The 19,555-nt window shown below is 37.1% G+C and overlaps 2 protein-coding genes across 2 annotated transcripts in view; one reads left to right on the top strand and one right to left on the bottom strand.

Annotated features, from left to right (window-relative positions):
- The first annotated feature begins 606 nt into the window (after window positions 1–606).
- LOC119067641 (neugrin) lies at window positions 607–1,809 on the top strand. The gene has a single exon (XM_037170744.1). The coding sequence runs from the start codon at window positions 700–702 to the stop codon at window positions 1,777–1,779; it is 1,080 nt and encodes a 359-aa protein (XP_037026639.1). The 5' UTR covers window positions 607–699; the 3' UTR covers window positions 1,780–1,809.
- A 2,801-nt stretch (window positions 1,810–4,610) lies between these two features.
- The window catches only part of LOC119067631 (protein fem-1 homolog CG6966), a 32,125-nt gene continuing 17,180 nt past the window's right edge, over window positions 4,611–19,555 (bottom strand). Inside the window, exons 2-7 of the mRNA XM_037170732.1 lie at window positions 7,061–7,220; window positions 6,947–6,989; window positions 6,732–6,889; window positions 5,633–6,672; window positions 5,290–5,529; window positions 4,611–5,226 (exon numbers count right to left, since the gene is read on the bottom strand). Of these exons, the coding sequence (XP_037026627.1) occupies window positions 5,041–5,226; window positions 5,290–5,529; window positions 5,633–6,672; window positions 6,732–6,889; window positions 6,947–6,989; window positions 7,061–7,220 (1,827 nt within the window). The 3' untranslated portion in view covers window positions 4,611–5,040. The remainder of the gene's footprint in view (window positions 5,227–5,289; window positions 5,530–5,632; window positions 6,673–6,731; window positions 6,890–6,946; window positions 6,990–7,060; window positions 7,221–19,555) is intronic.

Raw genomic sequence — 19,555 nt, 5'->3', positions numbered from 1 at the left:
ACGGAAAATCTTGACTACACTTAAGACTTAAGTTTGTGGGCTCACACATTTTTGAAAAGTGCCCATTCTGCGCCCTATGCCCACGAAATTGAAAAATGCCCATGACCATGTCCCGTGGGCATGCCCATGGGCGTGGGCAGCCCACTTTTATGGGCAGCCCACTCACCTCTATTTGGGACTGTTGATTTAAGGCACTTTCGCTTGTAGACCTCACTTCGTTCGGCCTACAATCCGCGAAATTGCCTAAAATCAATCGTCCAAAACAGGTAAACAAATGACTATTGTTTCAAGTAAAAACCTGTGTAATGGATTTTACATGCTGAGGGCGTCGAAAGAAGTGCTTAAAACATGAAAAGTACGGTTTTCGACGCATGTAAAAAACTTTTTTCTTTTTATTCGTCGCAAGTGTAGAGCTGTCAAAATTTTCCATTCATAAATAGCTTGAGATTGAATCACTCAAGGCTGTACCCGTTCCGGTTGCGAAAGATTAAAAATTTAAAAATATTTCGCTCCTTTTCTTTTTGAATACTGTCGCTGAAATGTGCTGTATTTTTATGTGAACCAGCTTGTCCAAAGAGAAAAATGCTCTTTCTGTCACTTCTGTCAGAAAAACTAATATGTCACTTTGGGCATGTGTTTACTTTTACAATAACATAACACCAAAGAAATACAACCAGTGAAAGTTGAACAACTTTTGTAATGTTTCGCGCATTAATCAAACAAGCAAGTAACTGCGCTAAGCAGTCAACTCGGAACTACGCTCGCTCTCCTAGATACATCTCAAATCCGGGCATCCGTCGTCAAGTCAAAGCCGAAACTAACGAAATCGAATACGACAATCATTGGGATGACGATATTTCCAAATTTGAAGGGGATCTGACAAACACCCGTGCAATATACGAACAATATCGGCAGGAATCTGCAGAACATAGGGAACAATTGCAACGCAACATTGTGCGGAATAAATACTTCAGTGAGAAAAAACCAACGTTTTTGACATGGGGAGAAATGGAACAAATTCGTCTGTTTAATGCCAAAGATCCGGACGAGTGGAATGAACATAAATTGGCGGAAAGTTTCCCTGCTGATGCAGCCACCATTCAAAAGATTCTTAAGGCGAAGTGGCAGCCGAGAGACAGTAAACGTGTGGCTCGGCATGATGAAAAGGTCCGATCGAATTGGGAATTATTCGCGAATGGTGAATTTAAGGAAATGGACCCACGATTCAGTGAACATTTGAAGAAATTTTCGAAACGAAATCTGAATACAAAAGTGAACTATGACAGTATGCTGAAGAAGGAGATGCCAAAACCGGAAAGCACCGAGTTCGTTGGCATTATATCGAGCTGTAAGAAGTATGAGGTTGATCCGAAACAAATTTCTTCAAAGTCACCTCCACCAAAAGTGTCAGAGAAAGAATTTGTTACGACGGGTATCGGATCGCGCAAACTCTACACCTTTAAGCCTACCAGTTCCGACGAAAGTGGGTCTGTCAGTAGCGGTACGGAGACCATATTCAACAATCCATTTGGCACTGGAATCAAACCGCAAACGGATTCAAATATCGAAAATTCAACGCTCAGCGTAACTAAATTCGTAAGTAATGAAGTTCAACTGCACGAAAGGGATTTGAAACGGTTATCAATGCCATCCATTCGCGACCACATCGATATTCCGCGGAAACTGTACAAAGATGGAGCCACATATCGATTGGGTGATTGTTATTATGATGATGACGGGGAGTTTTTGTATAGTGTTCCTGGAATGACCAAGTCTTAGTAATGTGTTGAAATAAAAAGTTAAATTTTACAAAGGAATTTTTCTTGTTACATTTAGCGTCGTCAGAAGATCGTCTAACGGTTGTAGACAAATCTCGTTTTCCTTATACCACTAGCGACTACTCAACGGATCATTTCCAAATAGAACGTTCCACTAATTCGAGCACAAACATGAGTTCGAAGCGGTGAATCTCACTATCGAATTGTTCTTAAAGCTATGAGACTAGCTGCATCTTGACGAACAACCATAGTTATTTTTGGGGGTTAGACTGCGTCAAGTCCTCCGCTATCACTCCGGACATGATATTTGTTTACCAAGTAAATGAAATTTTCAATCTGTTTCCGAAGTAAATTGAATTTTTCACAACAAGTCTCCACAGAGGGAAGAAAATGACTATTTTCTTGCCTGCGTTTATAACATATTTATGCAACAACCAATTTGAATGCAAAAATCACTGCAAATGGTGTCCAGCGTTGAATCAACTGAATTTATAGGACAGTCGAACAGTCTTAGCTTTCAAATTTTCACATTGTAGTTGATTACATATACTCAGCAGAATTTAAATCGATCGAAATTTTGGATGATACAGCTCCACTAACGTTTAAAGTCTGAGCAACCCACTTGAAACAAAAGTTACATAGTCGACACTTTCCAGATGGATTACTATTTTTTATGCAATGTTTTTCTCACAACGCTGGCGAGAAAATAGTCATTTCCTCACCTTAGCTGAAACTTGTGGAACACGGTGCGGTTGAATGAATTTAAACTGAGCATTTCGATGCACTTTTGATATTTTTGGATATTATTAGTCAGCTCGGAGCCCTGAACAAGGTTCCACAAAAATTTTCCATCCGTACTGTCGGTGACATTGGTGCATAGCCCATCCTGTCTACAGAGAGAGTGGTGGAGAACTGGTTGTGGTTTCAATCGATAGTGCCTGATATTCTAATAACAATTGTACAAAAATTTGATACCCTAAGTGCAAGTGACCAATGTCACCAATGTCATCGACGGTACGGATGAAAATATTTTTTTTTTGTGCAACCTTGTTCAGGGCTCCGAGCTGACTCATAATATCTAAAAATATCAAAAGTTCATCGAAATGCTCAGTTAAAATTCATTCAACCGCACCGTGGGAACCCTTGTTGTAAAAAACGTTGTGCTGACCTAGGAAAAAAGTAGGAAATTTCATTTTCTCGCAAATCCTCACATCCACGAAATGAAATTTCCAACTTTTTTCCTTTCGTGAACAAAATACTATTCCAGTAAAATCAAAGTAATTAATGTAGCCACTGGCAAACGCAATTTCAGCGCCAATTTGTCTATACTCATATATGACGAATCAAGTAATTGCGAGCGCAGCGACACACTACACAAATTCTGGTACATCTTAAGAGAAAATGCGTTTTGATTGGTATAGCACTGACCTGCATGAGGTAAAAGTTAAAAACTTCAGTTCATGAAGACCACATCACAATTCTAAGCTTGTTGCTTGTTTGGGGAGAGCTAAGGTGAAATCTTTCTGCTCTGGAAAAATTAGATAAAAACGGTGGAAAAGTAGGACATAAAACCAGGAAAATTTGCTGGAGGAACCGGGAAAAAGAAAGTAGAAAAGTGAAAAAGGTGAAAAGAAAAAGCACGCGAACGAAGCAGTGAGAAGTAAGAAGGCTATACAGCCGAAAGGAATAGATCGAGAGGAAAGTGTAATTTAAATCATCAAAAATCTTAAAATATTTGAGTTTAAGAGTTATGACTTAACAGTCGAGCTCGTCGACTCACTACCCTCTCGCTAGAGAGAGTATTGGTTGACTATATGCCAAAAAGGTAGTGAAAAATAAAAGCCGAAAATAAATTGATTTAGAAAAAAAGTTCACTGATTTCCACAAGATGTACAGTTTTCAAGTTGCTGACGCTGATCAGTGTGTGTTCGTGAGAAATCGTGATAGACGAATGATTTTAGGCATTTTCATCGATGATGGTATTACAGTAGCTAAGTCATCGACGACCTAATGGATTTTCTTCAAACGGAATTCAAAATTCGTATCTTTGAGGCAGATTGTTTTGTTGGACTAGAAATAAATCGTCGCCTGGAAAAATTCAGAATGTCACAATCAACATCGGCAGAAAGAAACGTGACAGAAACTGGAAAATCGGCTAAAAATTATCCATTTACAGAGGCTGTCGGGACACTTATGTATTTGGCAGCCGCAACACGGCCATATATCTCGTTTTATGACGAAAAAATTTTGAGTTTGAAATAGATTGTGGAAATTGCTATGTCGTCACTACCGCAAAAATCAGCGGTGGCACTGCCTTCGGTCTTTTCTTATTGAAAATATTGTTCGGTGAAATGACAGAAGTGACCGACTTGCCGACAGCGCCAATCATTGAGAGTCCTTTGAAATAGTGCTCAAATCCAGGATCCACGAATATACAATTTCTTTTCAGACAATAATTGTACATTCAGTGATTGAACTCAGCGCCAAATTTTTCCAGCACCATGGGCACGATATTGAATTGCCCATAAAGGGTAATCCGCCACTGAATGTAGCTATTCCGAAAAAAAGGCAGTCTTCAAAAACAGATTATAACTCTACGACCTAAAGTATTCACTGACAAAAAAGAGAGTTAAAAATCTGACCTGTAAAGAGTAATTTTGTCTCTTGTAAAGGTAAATTGTACGGGGTGCTACAGGTGTGATCTTCACCTCTGGCTTGTCGGTGTATAAATCTCATTGGACATTTTTCTTGGGTAGTTTGATGGGATGATTCATAAGATGTTTCCTCGGAGACGGATAGACAGACGAGGCATTAGAAAAGTAAAAACCGGTCGAAACTTCAATTCTTTTTTATTTTTATTTTTTTGCTGTTGATATTCTGATAATCAAACTTCTCCACTTAGAACATTTTAATTTTAACAACGCTTTCGCTTAGTCAATGTAACTCATTACGTTCACTCAACAGACACAAATTTCTGTCCGAGCTAAACTTAAACTTAAAGTTATCGCACACGAAATACATTTTTGCTGCTTCGTTTCACTTTGCTTCCTCTTCGTTTTTCTCTTATTCTCTTATTCAGTACAACTCAACACATACACACCACAATGCGCTGACTGACTACTACATAGTAAAATCACAATTGCAGAAAGAAAAATTATAAAAAAATTAAAAATACGAAAAATGAAACTATGGTAGGTTATAGAGACGGGGGCTGTTTGCATAAATTCGGTCCAGATATTGTATGAACGCCCGGACGGCGGAATCAATGTGATTCGATGAATTCGTGCAGGCTGGTTGGAACCTCTCTGCTATATTTCAGTCCATGTTTTTGTATCGTTCGAGCGGCCAAACACGATAGTCGGGTGTACTTGAGCGGATTAACTAATTCGTGAACCTTCTGGTTTTGCAGCAATGATTCGAATGTGTCACCATCCAGATTCCGTGTGTCCTAAATCAAGAAATTTTACTTTCGAGGGAATCTTTTGCAAATTAAACTTTATTCCAAACATACCAGATGGGCGCCATGTTCTAGCAGTGTCTGTGCTAATTCTGGAGGGCATGGTCGGGCTAGTGCTGCTAAATGTAAAGGGGTGTTACCAGAATCGTCTGTACTATTTGGATCCGCACCGACTAATAACAGTGCTTTGGCTAATTGTGGCGATGGAAATTGACAAGCTGGATACCGACCAACTAGTCCTGCTTCCCGATAACACGCCAAATGCAATGATGTTCGACCAGACTTAAGGACAACCTAAATACAAAACGGTTGAATCAATTCAATACTCTGCATACACGACACAGATACAACGGAAATGATGGATGTGTTGTCATCTTCATCACTCATTTGCACTCACCTTCAAACTAATAAGATCGTACAACGCCTTCAGGATTTCTTTTCGTAAACTGGGACTGCAATCCTCCTCATCCAACAATCGTGCTATTAGACAAGCTATATGCAGTGCACTGATTAAGGCACGACATAATGCCAATGGATCTTGTTGCGCTTCTGGAATTTTGTTGAGCATTTGTTGACCTAATTCTACCTCCTTTACGGCTTTACGAAACACCATCATCAAATCTTTGGTTTCTATCGGTGGAACTACACGTCCCCGTGTCACTGGTTTGTTGGTTTCACCCAGCATATAACTGAATAATTCAGCGAAAGACAACAGCGATGATTGTGTCATCGGACTTAACGGCTCCAAAATGCTCTGTTGCATGGTCAGTGCGTACATCCACAATTCGATGCATCGATCGAATCTGCCGGCATCAGCGTAAATAGCACCTCGGAATCGAATGTAATAACTGGTGTCTGGATGGGCTGGACCTAGTATTCGTTCTCGTATCACCAATGCTTGCATTCGCATTGCATCCGGATCCATGACTAGGTCTTCTAGAGCATTTATGTCCAAAATTTCTTTTGCATTATCGTAGGCAGGGATCGGCTCTGATACGGTGGGCTTTTCGATTTGAGGCTCGACATTGTATCGCTCTTCCATAGCACGTTTCCACAGCGACAACGCCACGATCATGTCCCGATTCTTGTCCACATATGTTGAACCGAGCAATTCAAGAGCGGCAATTTTATCCTCACGTTTCACGATCGGCAGTCTAATTAGATATTCTACGATGTGCAAATGACCAGTCACACTAGCAGCTAGCAGCGGAGTCATTCCGTAGTAATCTACGTCCATAGTGGCACCATTTTCCAGCAATAATCGAAGAATGTCTAACGATCCAGATTCAGCGCAATCGTGTAGCGGTGTGTTGCCTTTGACGCTTCGACGATTTACTTTAGCACCTAACGACAGGAGATATTGAGCGATTTTATAGCGACCCTTATAGCAAGCAATCATGAGACAGGTGTGTCCGTGTCTATTCGCAATCTCGATATCTGTAGATGATAAGAGTTGATTAAAAGGGCGCTCAGGGACGTCGAGTCATTGAACCTACCTGCACCATTCTTGACTAAATATTTTACGATCTCATAGTGGCCATCGTAACAAGCAGCTCTCAATGGAGTTGAATTTGTGCGGGTGGTACTATTTACATTGGCACCATGTTTTATTAAAAGTCTTACAATAAATGGATGACCAGCAGCGGCAGCGACCCTAAAATAACGTTCAGGTAATTTCGTTTCGCTACCACAAATCTCTGGATCCACTTACCATAGCGGTGGTGCACTTTCGATTGTTTCACCATCAAATGTAACTGAAAATTGTAAGAGAAGATTTTTCATCAAAATTATGATCGCTTTTTAGTCAATGCGGAAATTATTGTACCTGATCCAGTCTGTTCACAGTCAACGCCCACAGTGTGAAGTAAATAGTAAGCGATATCATAATGTCCGTTTCGGCAGGCGATCACTAAAGGGGTCGCTCCTCCAGTTTTTGACGATGTTAAATATTCAATTTCTTTTTCGGTTCTTCCATGCAAATATTTCTGAAATAAAAAAAAAAACAGAGATGTGAAATGAATACTGCAGATGAGATGCGGAGGATGTAAGAAGGCAGGAGGGCTCTCCTCAAGATTTGAGCATTTTCAATTGATTTGATTCGAATAGCATTGATTATTCGCACGTTTTGCAACATTCCAAAAATATGCGTTGCATTAAGTAAACTGTGTGTTCTACATCCATATTAGGAGTTTTTGGGGGTGTCGACCCTACATTTCACTAGTTCTCGAGTTATCAAATATTTAAAGCTGCTGGCTTCATGGTGCACGGGAATCAAGTGGACATCGTTTATGGACACTCTCTCAGCCTTGAGAAATTACTGTTTTCTCCAGAATATCGAAGGAGAGACTATTCGCTCATTTCGTATAGTCACTTTGTAATACCTTGGCTATTTGTACAATGTTCTCTGATGCAAATTGATCACTTGTTTCCGAATAAAGCCCACAAAAATATTGCATTGCTAGGATGCTGTGTACGATTTCAGACTCATGAGCAGTAAAATATAAATATCAATTCGATTCTTCATCGCATATTTCAATCGTAGACAAACCCATCGAGTTATTCACATGGAGAATTCAAATCGAATATCTCAATGCTAGTAGGAGAAAAAAATATGTGGAAAAGAATCCATCTGGGTCACACTTCATTCGCATAGATTTCCACTCAAGCAACAGACGTTGAAATAAAGTAATTTTTATTCTGTCGGTGAATATATCCAGAGATAACTGAGGAACTTACGTAAATACATAAAAATACCACAAAGAATGTTTAATATCTTCGCATATTTCGATTATCGTCACCACGTTCCATTAGAATTTATTTAATTCAAAGAACGAAGCGTATTTCTGGGAAAATATTACCAACATCTCTATATATGAGTGCTGAAGACAGCACATCAATCAATATTTGTGTGTGTCGAAAAGAGAATTCTTTCTATTTCTCAATGTATTTACGACAGCATTCAGCTTCAGCGAATTCAAAGCTAATCACAAAACGTTTGCGTAATATTACAGTGCCGTTCAAAAATTGCAACGAAATATTTTCCTTATCAAAATAAATCGGATAGAGCAAAGCTTTTCAATATTGATATGGACAAAGTGTTCGCATCAAATGTTGTTTGAATCTAAAAATAGCTTCGACAAAAAATAATCATTTTTTACATTCACTCAAAGAACACAATATTAAATGGACCCATAATAGACCTTGTACTTGGCTTTTCTGTTCGTTTGGTTAAACTTGATGTTGACTTAAATGGCAGTACATATGTATATCGGTGACGTCGATCAATATATTCTATTATGATTATACCGAGTTTGTTTATAACGCCGTTGCCTTGTTTTCCTTTTCTGGTTTTTGATTCGATTTGATTTTCGTATATTAGCATTAACCGAAATTGATTGAACTTGACGAGTAATTATGGAGATTTTTTTTGGTTCTTTTTTGTTGTTGGTCGGACATAATTTATGGTAGAAAAGTCTCTATGCTAATGAATTTACTAAACGTAAAAGGTCGTAAAAGTCTAATTGTAAAATTTGAGTCTTGAGTGGTGGACAAACTAATGGAACGGGAGGAAGTGTAGTAAGTATTAATTTCTAAGACACGCCTAAAGTAATTATTGCTTTATTAGTTATTAGCATTCATCGAACAAGCAGCTTGAAGCAAGTCCTATTTTTGGGATTTTTTTATTCTAAATTTCCAAAAATTCGCTAACACCAAAAGAACCTGATCACTTAAATGCCAATTTTTGGCATAAGCATTCTTAAAATCGATTTTTAAACGTGAAGCCATGATGGCACATTTTTGGCCAAATGGAGAATAAAATGCAGATCACGCTGCCTTATACAGTTTTCTAAATTCTGAAGCCAAAAATTGACATTCAAGTGGTAAGGTTCGATAGGAAATTTTGGGGAAATTTACGAAATTCAGGAAAATTTACAAAATTTTGCGAATTTTAGATTTTCCCAAAAATAGGCGCTGGCCCAAAAAGTCGCTGCTTCTCACAGAGAAATATACAATACGAACAGTGCAGTGCAGCGTTTAATTCAGAAATGTGAGCAAATTAAAATTCTCATTTTTATAAGAACAAAATTACGTCACTTAAATAGATGTGTATGCAATGAAACCCATACAACAATTACACGATTTATTATATCTATAAACCTTGAAACCAAGTCCTTCACTCTACAATGTTAACCAGACGATGAAAAGCGACAAAGATTGTATGCGTGAAGAGACAGAACGACATTTTTTGTTCAATTAATTTGCGCATTTCTGGTAAATTTCTCTACAGGTTTTCTTCAACCGAAGATCGATGGATGGCAGGACCATTGTGTGATTTTCACGTTTCTACTCAAAATATTTTCACTTGCTGACCACTCCTTGTGTACATACGTCGTAGTTAGCTTGTATATACATGATTTCTGACTAAATTTGCATAAATTCAGTTTTTGTTTTGTTTCTGAAATGCATGCAGCAGACTTCCTTTCTTCTGTATTCATCGAGTTGAAGGCTGGTTAATATACCAACCATCTGCCGTTTTTCTTCTCTTTAGAGTTTTTGTTGTTGTTGTTGTGATAATACTACCTCGCACTTGCAAATAATAGGATACGACATTTTGAATTCCCTTTGATCTTAGTTTTAAAATGTATGCTTGTGAAGCGATGACGCACATAATTCATTTGGACTGGCTGACTTCTAAATAATTCTGTTACTTTGTGAAATGGTATCCAAATAATCAGGGCCAGATTAGCATTTCCAGCGATCCTGAGCCACACCTGTGACCTACTTTCTCATCGCCTCTTATTCTCCCAGCGCCTTTGCTCGTGGGCTAACCAGCTCTAGAGACAACTGAAAATACTTCAGTCATTTAAGAGATATTCCTCGACTTTAATTGAAATATACCTGGACAAAGAAAGACTAGTTACAGAATAGAAAATACAAATCTAAAGAACTATTGCAACTATCACCGTGTCACAAGACAAAGCACTTCATCCAATTCGAACCTACAACGTTTATGTATACAACGTGATTTATGAACAGAAAATAGATTTCAATTAAAGAATATTTCTTGAGTTCAAACATACTTTTCCACTGAAGAGCGTAATTTCATACAAAACACGCGGGCATCATACGTTCAAACATCAACAAAAATTTCTCGAGCAAGTCAAGAACGTGACCTATTATTTACAGTTCGAAGTTCTTTTCAATTTAAAAGTTACATTTCAAACATAACGACATTTGTATTATTGTGCTGGGAATTAGTTAGATTTTTAAACTGACTTACATTATTCACATCGGTAACGTTTTAACCGAACAAACACGTTTCAAGTTAAAGCAAAAAAAAATAGTTTTCAAGACAGTCGTCGTTTGGCTTGTCGACGCAAAAAAGTAAATAAGAATAAAATAACGTTTACCGTTACCATGTTTGTAATGTTTCCTTGGTAAAAAAAACAAAGAAATATCGGTTCACGTTCATTTGTTTCATCTTCATTGTGACGCATCACAAAATGTTCTAAACCAAATGAAACGACCTTGATTAGGCATACGGATAAATAGGTTCATGTACGAACATCAAACTTTTATAACAATTTATTTGAAACGAAAAAGCAAGATCGCTCGCACTCAATCAATTTGTTTTTCGTTATTCATTACGCGACTCAACAAAAGCTGGTTTATTGTGTGTGTTAGTGCTTTGTTGATTTTTTTCCCTTTTGTTTCATTCACTTCCATTCAGGTACAATGATCTGATATATGCTGCGATGAATGCGACTTTTATGGTCACTGCCACTTAATATATGATATAGTGTTCTTTCGCAGGTTAAATGTCGACAACATCGTCTGAAGGTCTCTTTTTCATTCCGGGAACTATTTTTCGCATAATTACACCAAATGGAACAGTAATGGTGGAAGATTGGTTGGAATTCTTTAAATGGGCTGCAAGAACCACAGTATCATGTTATGATACGGATGTTAATTCAAACTGGTCTGGTAAAGCGTAGTTGAAGTTCCGCAATTCATAAACTTGTGTAAGTAAGATGACTCTACAAGAGGATTATTTTTTGGGTTTGAGGTACTCTATCACTTGAATAGAAAATAACGAAAAATATTTTCATTAAAATGATAGGAGCACCTCAAACTCAATCAAAGTTTTGATAAGCGTTTTTGCAAACATTTTACTTTGATAGCTGATCGCTTTGTACACAATTTCTATGAACTAGTTGGCGACAGTCACTTCCCATGATGACCCATTTTATGTCAATATTCCGTTGAAAAGGTTATTTCGTCGGCTACGCAGAATTAATGAAAACTCGAATTTCGCTACAGTTTCTATTTGCATCAGAGTTTTAATGAGATATTTGATATTACACTTCCCCACACTGAATATTGATCGCAATGAACTAGATTCATCGTTCGATACAATTTCGAGTTATAGAACAGTTCTCCTTTGAAGATGAAGATGCCTTGAAGCGCACTATTTCAATAATTACAAAAATATTAATATTTTCTGTTGGTGTGGTCGAGTGAAGTGGCCGACAGTGTTCGGTATGCCGTGAAAGTGAAGTGTGTTAGAATTAAAACAAAGTTTTCGATACATCGTTATAAAATGGTTTTTCAATTACTTTTAGTGGGGTTTCACCATATCATTCAACCGTGACGAGATTTCTGAGCCACACTAATGTTACATTGTATAATATAGTCCATACTCAGGTCGTTTGTCCATACGGTTGCAAATCGAAATCCGAAAGTCATGCATAAAATTACACAAAAATGAAATGGATTTTTTTTTTGTGCGCGGCGATAATTCTGGCCTGACATTACAAAATGTTTGTATTTTTAAGCAATGCAGCAAATAATTTCGTGCAAATAATGTCTGGACTGATAATTATATTTCAGATTAAAATGTGGAAAATGATATTTAATTTGATATAATAAAATTGTTGATTTTAGCACATTCACCATGTTTAATGTTTGCTTTGGATTTTATTCGTCTTCCACTGAAGCGTATTGACAGTCAGAGATGTGAGAGAGCCGGGGAAAATAAAGGGGCGCTTTGTCAAAGTTACAATTTTCACGCCTAAAATGAATGCAGACGTTGCCTTAAAACTGCAGCTTAGTAAACGAACTGTTTCGCCTTAAACTAGATTACCCTTACTAAAGCTACACATAGCAACACAAAGACACCTAACCAACTTTGCAGATTTCACAGGACACCAAAAGAAACATTTAAATTAGATCTACTTCGCTAGGTGTAGCTAGAGCCACTGTAACTCCACCTACACAACCATGTCATATAGACGCGAAAGAGACTTAATTCAGATTTTTCTTAAGTTTTCTTCTCAAGTTTAATAGTACTTTACATCCTTGTTTGGAGATTTTTATTTTGCCGGAGGCGAGGGCTATAATCTCTCGTGGCAAAATAACAATCTCTAAACAATTATGTACGGTGTTTTACTTGCGAAGCCCTGCGAAAATGAAAATTATCGCAAGTGTCAGCGGAGGGCACCCTGCGAAAATTTCTTTACATATCAACGCGAAAGACACCTAACTCAAATTTTTGCTTTGTACTATGTCAAACTTGACAGGACAAAAAAAAACAATTTGAGTTAAGGTCTCTTCGTCGCTATGTGTAGCTAGAGCCACTGTAACTCCAGCTTCACATAGCAACGTGAAAAAGACCTAATTCAAATTTTTCATATGTTCTCTTCTCAAGTTTGAGAGTAGCTACACATAGCAACGCGAAAGAGACCTAATTCAAATGTTTGCTTTTTACAACTGTGCAAACTTGACAGGACAACATTTGAACAATTTGAGTTAGGCCTCCTTCGTCGCTATGTGCTTTATCATCCAATATCAAAGAAAAAAGGTCGAACATTTTATGGCACTACCGCACAACTTTGTACCAGTATAATTTCTAGACGACTTGAGCTAGCAGCTTGTCGGCATTCTGAACACTGTCGCAATAATCAACGAAAACAATGATAAAGGTGTATATTGTGAAAAATCAAGTGCCGGGACTTGACTGAGTACTTAAAAACATTAAATGTTAGTGCTAATGGCACGTGGAAACAAATGAGGGTACATCATTTTCAATCTCTTTCCCAACACAATCTGAATCAATACGTCAGAGCAACAACAATTGATACTTAATATTTGAAGCACGTAATAATCCTAGCGCGCTATTGACGTACGAATAACACATCGCATTTACTTATCGATAAAGTCAAGGCGTTGTAAACAATGCAAGTTGATTCACTCCAAATATTTGTCGTACAAACAATTACTAAATTAATTTATTTCAATTACACGTGTGATGTTAATTAAATTAAAGACGCAGCCGTACGAAACTTTTGTATATTAAACGTGTAGCGTGGATGTGGAATCTTAAAAGTTTTCATCGAATTTAATTGTTCTTAAGTGTTAAGTGAACAATTCCACCCATTTTCCATTTTATTTTCTTTGATGTTGTAAGTATTGCATTCAATTCGTTGGAGATCGGGGTTGAACTGTTAGAAGAAACAGTCGTTCTTGTTCAATGCTTTGCAATTTTGTGGGACATCCCAATTAATGCTTTATCGTTGCAAACACAACCGTCGTAACGATGACAAAAAAAGGAACTATCCTCAAACAATGAAGTAAATGATTTTATTACCTGCCCAGTGCGAAAGTTGTCCATTATATATCAGTTTGCCTCCTCCGAAAATGAGCCATTAAACATGAAAAATATTTTCGGTTCACTTTACGTGAATACCTTTGTGATCTTCGATAAACCAGAATACATTGGATGCTGTTACGTAATCAATTCATACACAACTTTGTGATACTGCCTAACCTCCGAAGTGGGTTTTTTGAACCTTCGGTAACTGTTTTTCGACATGTGTAGTTGTTCGGCTAGGATATAGACTTTATACTTGTCGAAAAGACAGTTACCGACGCTTGTTGTTTTTAAAATGTTCGCGTGAGTTAACGAGTATCACAAAGCTGTAACCTCATGTAGTGAATCTCTTTCACAGTATCTAACCTAATCCATTGTACTATTGAGCTTTACACAATAACTCTATAACTCAAAGAAATATTTTAGGCAAAGGAATAAACTTTCTGCTCCTTATTTGAACTTAAAAGCCGTATTTGATTTTCTACAACATTCCGTTTGGTAACTCATAACAGAAGAACTCAACTCAATGCGTCTGAAACCAATAGTTCAAGGTTTTGTCTATTTTTGCTTTTGTCATACAAAAAATTTCAAGTTTAAAGACACCAACGATCGTTTTTTCTTCTCTCAATTTATCTTGAATTTATAATTTCAACTCCAAACAATTTTGTCATTGCCACAAATATATAAATTGATGCGTATGACATGGACACAAAAATTTAGATAAATGTAAAACAAATTGTTATTTAGAACGGTTCAAGTGAACTACACCAAAATTGTCTAATGCACTCAATACCGAACACCTCTTCATTGCGATGTATCATCCACGTTTACTACACGATTTTCAGCAAATAGAAGATTACAATAACAAAGTCGAATCGATAAAATACACAGAATTTTTAAAATAAACAAAAAAGAAAAACGTTTCTTGCGTTCAAGGTAGACATAGACATAGGCGACGCCTCAACGGCAATTTTCAAAGTAATTTTTTATTTTAATGAGTACATGTGATGTTCAATGACTTTAAGTTAAGTGGAAGTGATGATTGGCTGATGGACGTTATGTATGGTGAGGTGATCATGGGGTTATCTGTGGATGATGAAATTTCGCTTTTGATTCAGTGTTCGGAACATTTTGCACTCGAATGCACTAGTGGAGTTAATCCGATTAACGTTTTCATTTGAACATTTTCAAGTTCTTTGTGAATTAATTTAAACCAAAAGGTTTACGTCACAGTTTTTCCATCTTCCAGCATACTAATTGTATGGTACTCGGCATTGTGAGTTGTATAATTATTCACGGCTGCACAACTTTATCTTTTGTTTCAGAGTAAAATACCCCACACATTTCTGTGGCGCAAATGGCTTCTTATGTATTTGTTGACCTTGGATCAACAACGACACTCCATTATCATCATCATATTTGTCCCATATTGATATGTTGTTATTGGTGTCTTCGATTGTTTTATTCCAAAATTTATATATAAGCTTTCGACTAGTAAAATAAAAGTTCATGATAACATGTTCGATAATTGAAGGCAATTATAATTTAATTTTAGAATAATATACTGTTCCTTGCGTAAACGTGATAAGCATTACATGGAAGAGCTTACGTAAACTTATTGCAAGGTTTTTTGTATTCATCGCATTGATCACATTTTTCTATTATAAAGAAACATTTCACCTTTAATTTTCTCATAAAGTTTATTCTGCCCACTCTTATTTCGCGACGCATGTTCAATTTCCGCATGTTTCTTATTCCTATCACATTGAATTCATTGTTTCATTTGTTATATTTGACAGCCATAACTCCCGTCAGCCTCGTATGTAGGGTGGCCCCTAGCTTAAAAATCTTTCATGCAACCGAGTGTTAAATGTTTTTTTAGGCACTGGAAGCTGAATACTTCTCAACTAAGGAAATTTTTAAATATATTCTTTTTGTCCTCGAAAGTCCGGCTTACCGACATAGTTCATAGAAAGCCACGGTCAATACTTCTGATTATACCCAGCTAATTACACCTGGTTTATGGAAAAAAAAAATCGAAATGGCCGGTGACAATGGCATCAAACGTGTAACGTGATGAGTTTTCAGGAAGATTGTTTTTGGGAAAACTCTGACCACGACCCAATTTTCACTCTACCGAAATAATGTCCTTCGAAATTTCTCTATTGAACCATGCTTTCGATAACAAAAATAAATTAAAAAACAATAAAATTAGTCTCGAAGATACAGTCGGAGACAGTGAAATTTCAGCTTGACTTTGTTTGAGCTGTTTTTCAGCTGATTCACACATTCAATCAAATCTGTTTATACATGTCTATAAGATTGAATCTGCTGAGCGCATGTACGTGGTAGTGGTAAAACCGTATAAAAACGTATAAATAGTTTTGATTGTTTCTGTGGCTGAAAAACAGCTGAAGCAATTTCACTGCTTCCGACTGTAAATCATTTTCCATACATCTCCATACAAATGTTTTGAAATGAAAATGTTCATACTTACTAAGTCTTGAGAACTAGAAGAATCAGAAGTACTTGACCGTAGCTTTTTAATGAATGTTTGGTCGATGGTCGATGAATTTTCTTTAAAAAAATTCTCTTGGGAAATCCTGACCAATTTTCGCTCTACCGAAAATAAATTCTGTGAAATGTCCGTGTTACCATTCGAGAACAAAAAGATTTTCTTAAAAAGATTATTCAGAAAGTTTTTCAGAAAAATGACGTTTCCGGTCGGAAAATATTTTGTTTTTAAACTTTTAAACTTTCAGTTAAGAACTTTAAAGCTATTTTTTCGACATAAGGTCCTACCGTATATAAATACCAATATATGGTTTGATATCCCACCAGGAAAAATTTACCTTTCGACTTTTATGCCCTAGGGATGTAAATAGTTATTATTTTCCGGAAAATGAAGCCACCTCACTGATTCTAGTCTTTTGTTTAGTACGATGGGATTGCGTTACTTACAATTTATTCTTAGTTGAAATGTCTCACGCGCCCAATAGAACATTTGGAGGCAGGTAATCCCTAAGAGTAATTATGCCTGGAGAGGAAATTTCGAACAAAATTACGTAAAATATGTGAAGAAAAATACATTGGCGAATCGAAAAGGGTAGTTGATCGATTAGAAGATCATCACGGTAACGTCCGGAGATACGAATACAACAAGTCAGCGATTGCAAGACAATTAGAAACAAAGGATATAAAATTAATTGGAACAATTAAAAATTATTAGTTCGAGAAAACGATCACAGCCTGAGGAAAATAATAGAGGATTAGCCATCCAACCACATTCCGGCCCATTAATGACTGTCGATAAAGGAATAATTCTATGCAATGAATGGAAACAGATTACACCAACATTCAAGGCCATCTCACAGAAACCAATAGGAATACAATTAAGAACATGCAACACACACAATAACACAGTAACCAATACAGTCAGAAAATAATCTTCACAATTCCCTGATGAAGACTACTGTTGGTAGCCGAAAGCTTGGAAATAAAATCAATTTAAAACCCTAAACCACGCATCCAATTAATTAAAAAAACGAATATACGAGATGTGTATTTTATACAAACTGATGTTGGGACCACATTTCATTGTACAAATTTTGTCTCTAGGTATCATTACTCTAAGGGTAATCCACAATTGTGCAATTCTTTGCTCGCTCACGACACATGACCAACCATGTCAATTCAATTTCCAATAAAATTGTATCTATTTGTATCTGTAGAATGTCTAAGATCAATTTAACCTGAGAAAACCTTGAATGATTAACAAATACACAGCAATGTACGTTATCAACGCTGTCATAAATGTTCTGTTGCTATACGAGTGATTGTATTCTTACTGATAAATCAGTAGTACTACCCGACGAAAAAATACGTAACGAATAATTCGACATTTTTCAATTAAATTTGTGAGATGATAAGTAAAATGCATGGAATTCTTTGTGTGTATAATTTCCGTTATAAAGGTTAAGTCAAATCACCGAGTACAAGTAGGAAACTCTTAATTAATGCTTAACGCAATGAATAATGGTGATATCGTAATTAAATTCAATTTGCTAGAATGGTTCGAAATTATCATGCAGCAATAAGTCATTCATCAGAAATGTATGAGAATTTCCAGTTAAGTAACTTTAATTGGAATGAATAAGTCTGTGGTTTCAGTTAAATTAATTGAAACTAATCGGACGTTGGTTCTGATGAATACGTAGAAAATAACAAAGAACCATTGATGTTTCGTGTCGGACACGCATATATACACAGTGAACTTATCAATTATTTAAAAAGTCGAACACATTTCAAATGCAATGGATTCGGATATCTATTTTGGAAATTAGGTTTGTGTTGTAACCGTCGGTTGGAATCGTCGGAATTCGTCGATATTAATTACAATTTATATTGAGAACGTTATGGTTTAGATTCTATAAAGAAAGCCTTTGAAGTCTTAGTGAGAGAGTTTAAGACGATAGAATAAGAGTTGGCCGGAACTGACCTTACGGGGCGAGATACGAAATCTGCAGTAGTGATGCATCTCAAGATGCTTTTTCCATTAGACCCAAAGTTAAAAGTTATGTTACGTTAACGCCCGCTTTTCATGTATAATCGATGTGGCAGGTGGCTACATTTACGCAAAAATATAATTCGTTTCATAAAATACAAAAAGTATAATAACTGAGCATATACAACAGACAGCGTGACAGACAGAGTGACAGCTGGATCCACCAGAAATTCACGACGAATATTTTGAGAACGTGTTTCAGTGAATTTTTGGACGCTGTAAGCGGAATTTCTTTGCGGAGAGACATTAGGAAGGCTTGTCGAGATTGGTACTCTTCTTAGTGGTGTGTCACTACCAGGACTCTTAGTGGCTTTGCCTCACTCGCCAGCTTTGTCCTTCGGCTGGTTTATGGTCTAAAAGTTTACTCAATGATGTGGCTAGGTCCTATTTTGCTTCTATATGAGTAAAATGATCCGGACTATTCATAGAGCTTAGGCTTTCGGGCTATAGAGTGGACAAGGTCGACGGATGGATTGGTGGTGTTATGCTGCTGAGAGATGCTAGTTTTTACCGGCTTTTATTTTGATTCCTCGCAGAGACAGCATACACTCAATCAGTGTACAGCTCTCTGAATTTATATCCGGGGAATGTACTCGATGTTGTGCAAAACTCTTTGCAAAGGGACGATATGGTCGCCGTGTCGGGTCGTTGTGCTATTCAGTAGTGTGTCATAATCTGGACAAGCTGTCACCTTGCCTTTTGCACCGAAGGCCCTCTTCTCAAAGGTGGCTGGTTCGTCAGTCTAATTTGGAAGTAAGGGCTTTTGGGCTAAATAATGGTAAAGTTTGGCGGTTGGCCATTTGGTGGCACACTGTTGAGTGACGCTTCTGCCTGGCTCGGCTTTTATATTGGCTCACTGCAGAGAAAGCTTACGTTCGAACGGGCTAGTCTGATGAAATATGAGACTGGACCAGGTTAATAACGAGCGGAATGTAAATCACAGGCTTTGTCAATCTCAATGACAAGGACTGTGATTCGGGCGACAATGTTGCCTTACTTGCTTTCATTAGTGTAAGGCCTAAGGGGTGAGACGCAGCCGTCCTCCCAGTGGCTTTCTGACAATCACAATCTAATGAAGCGAGGCTGACGCCAGTCACTCTTTGCTT

Source organism: Bradysia coprophila, chromosome II (assembly GCF_014529535.1).
Source record: "Bradysia coprophila strain Holo2 chromosome II, BU_Bcop_v1, whole genome shotgun sequence".
Lineage (NCBI taxonomy): Eukaryota > Metazoa > Arthropoda > Insecta > Diptera > Sciaridae > Bradysia > Bradysia coprophila.
Note: the sequence above shows the minus strand (reverse complement) of the source record. Positions and strands in the feature narration are given on the sequence as shown.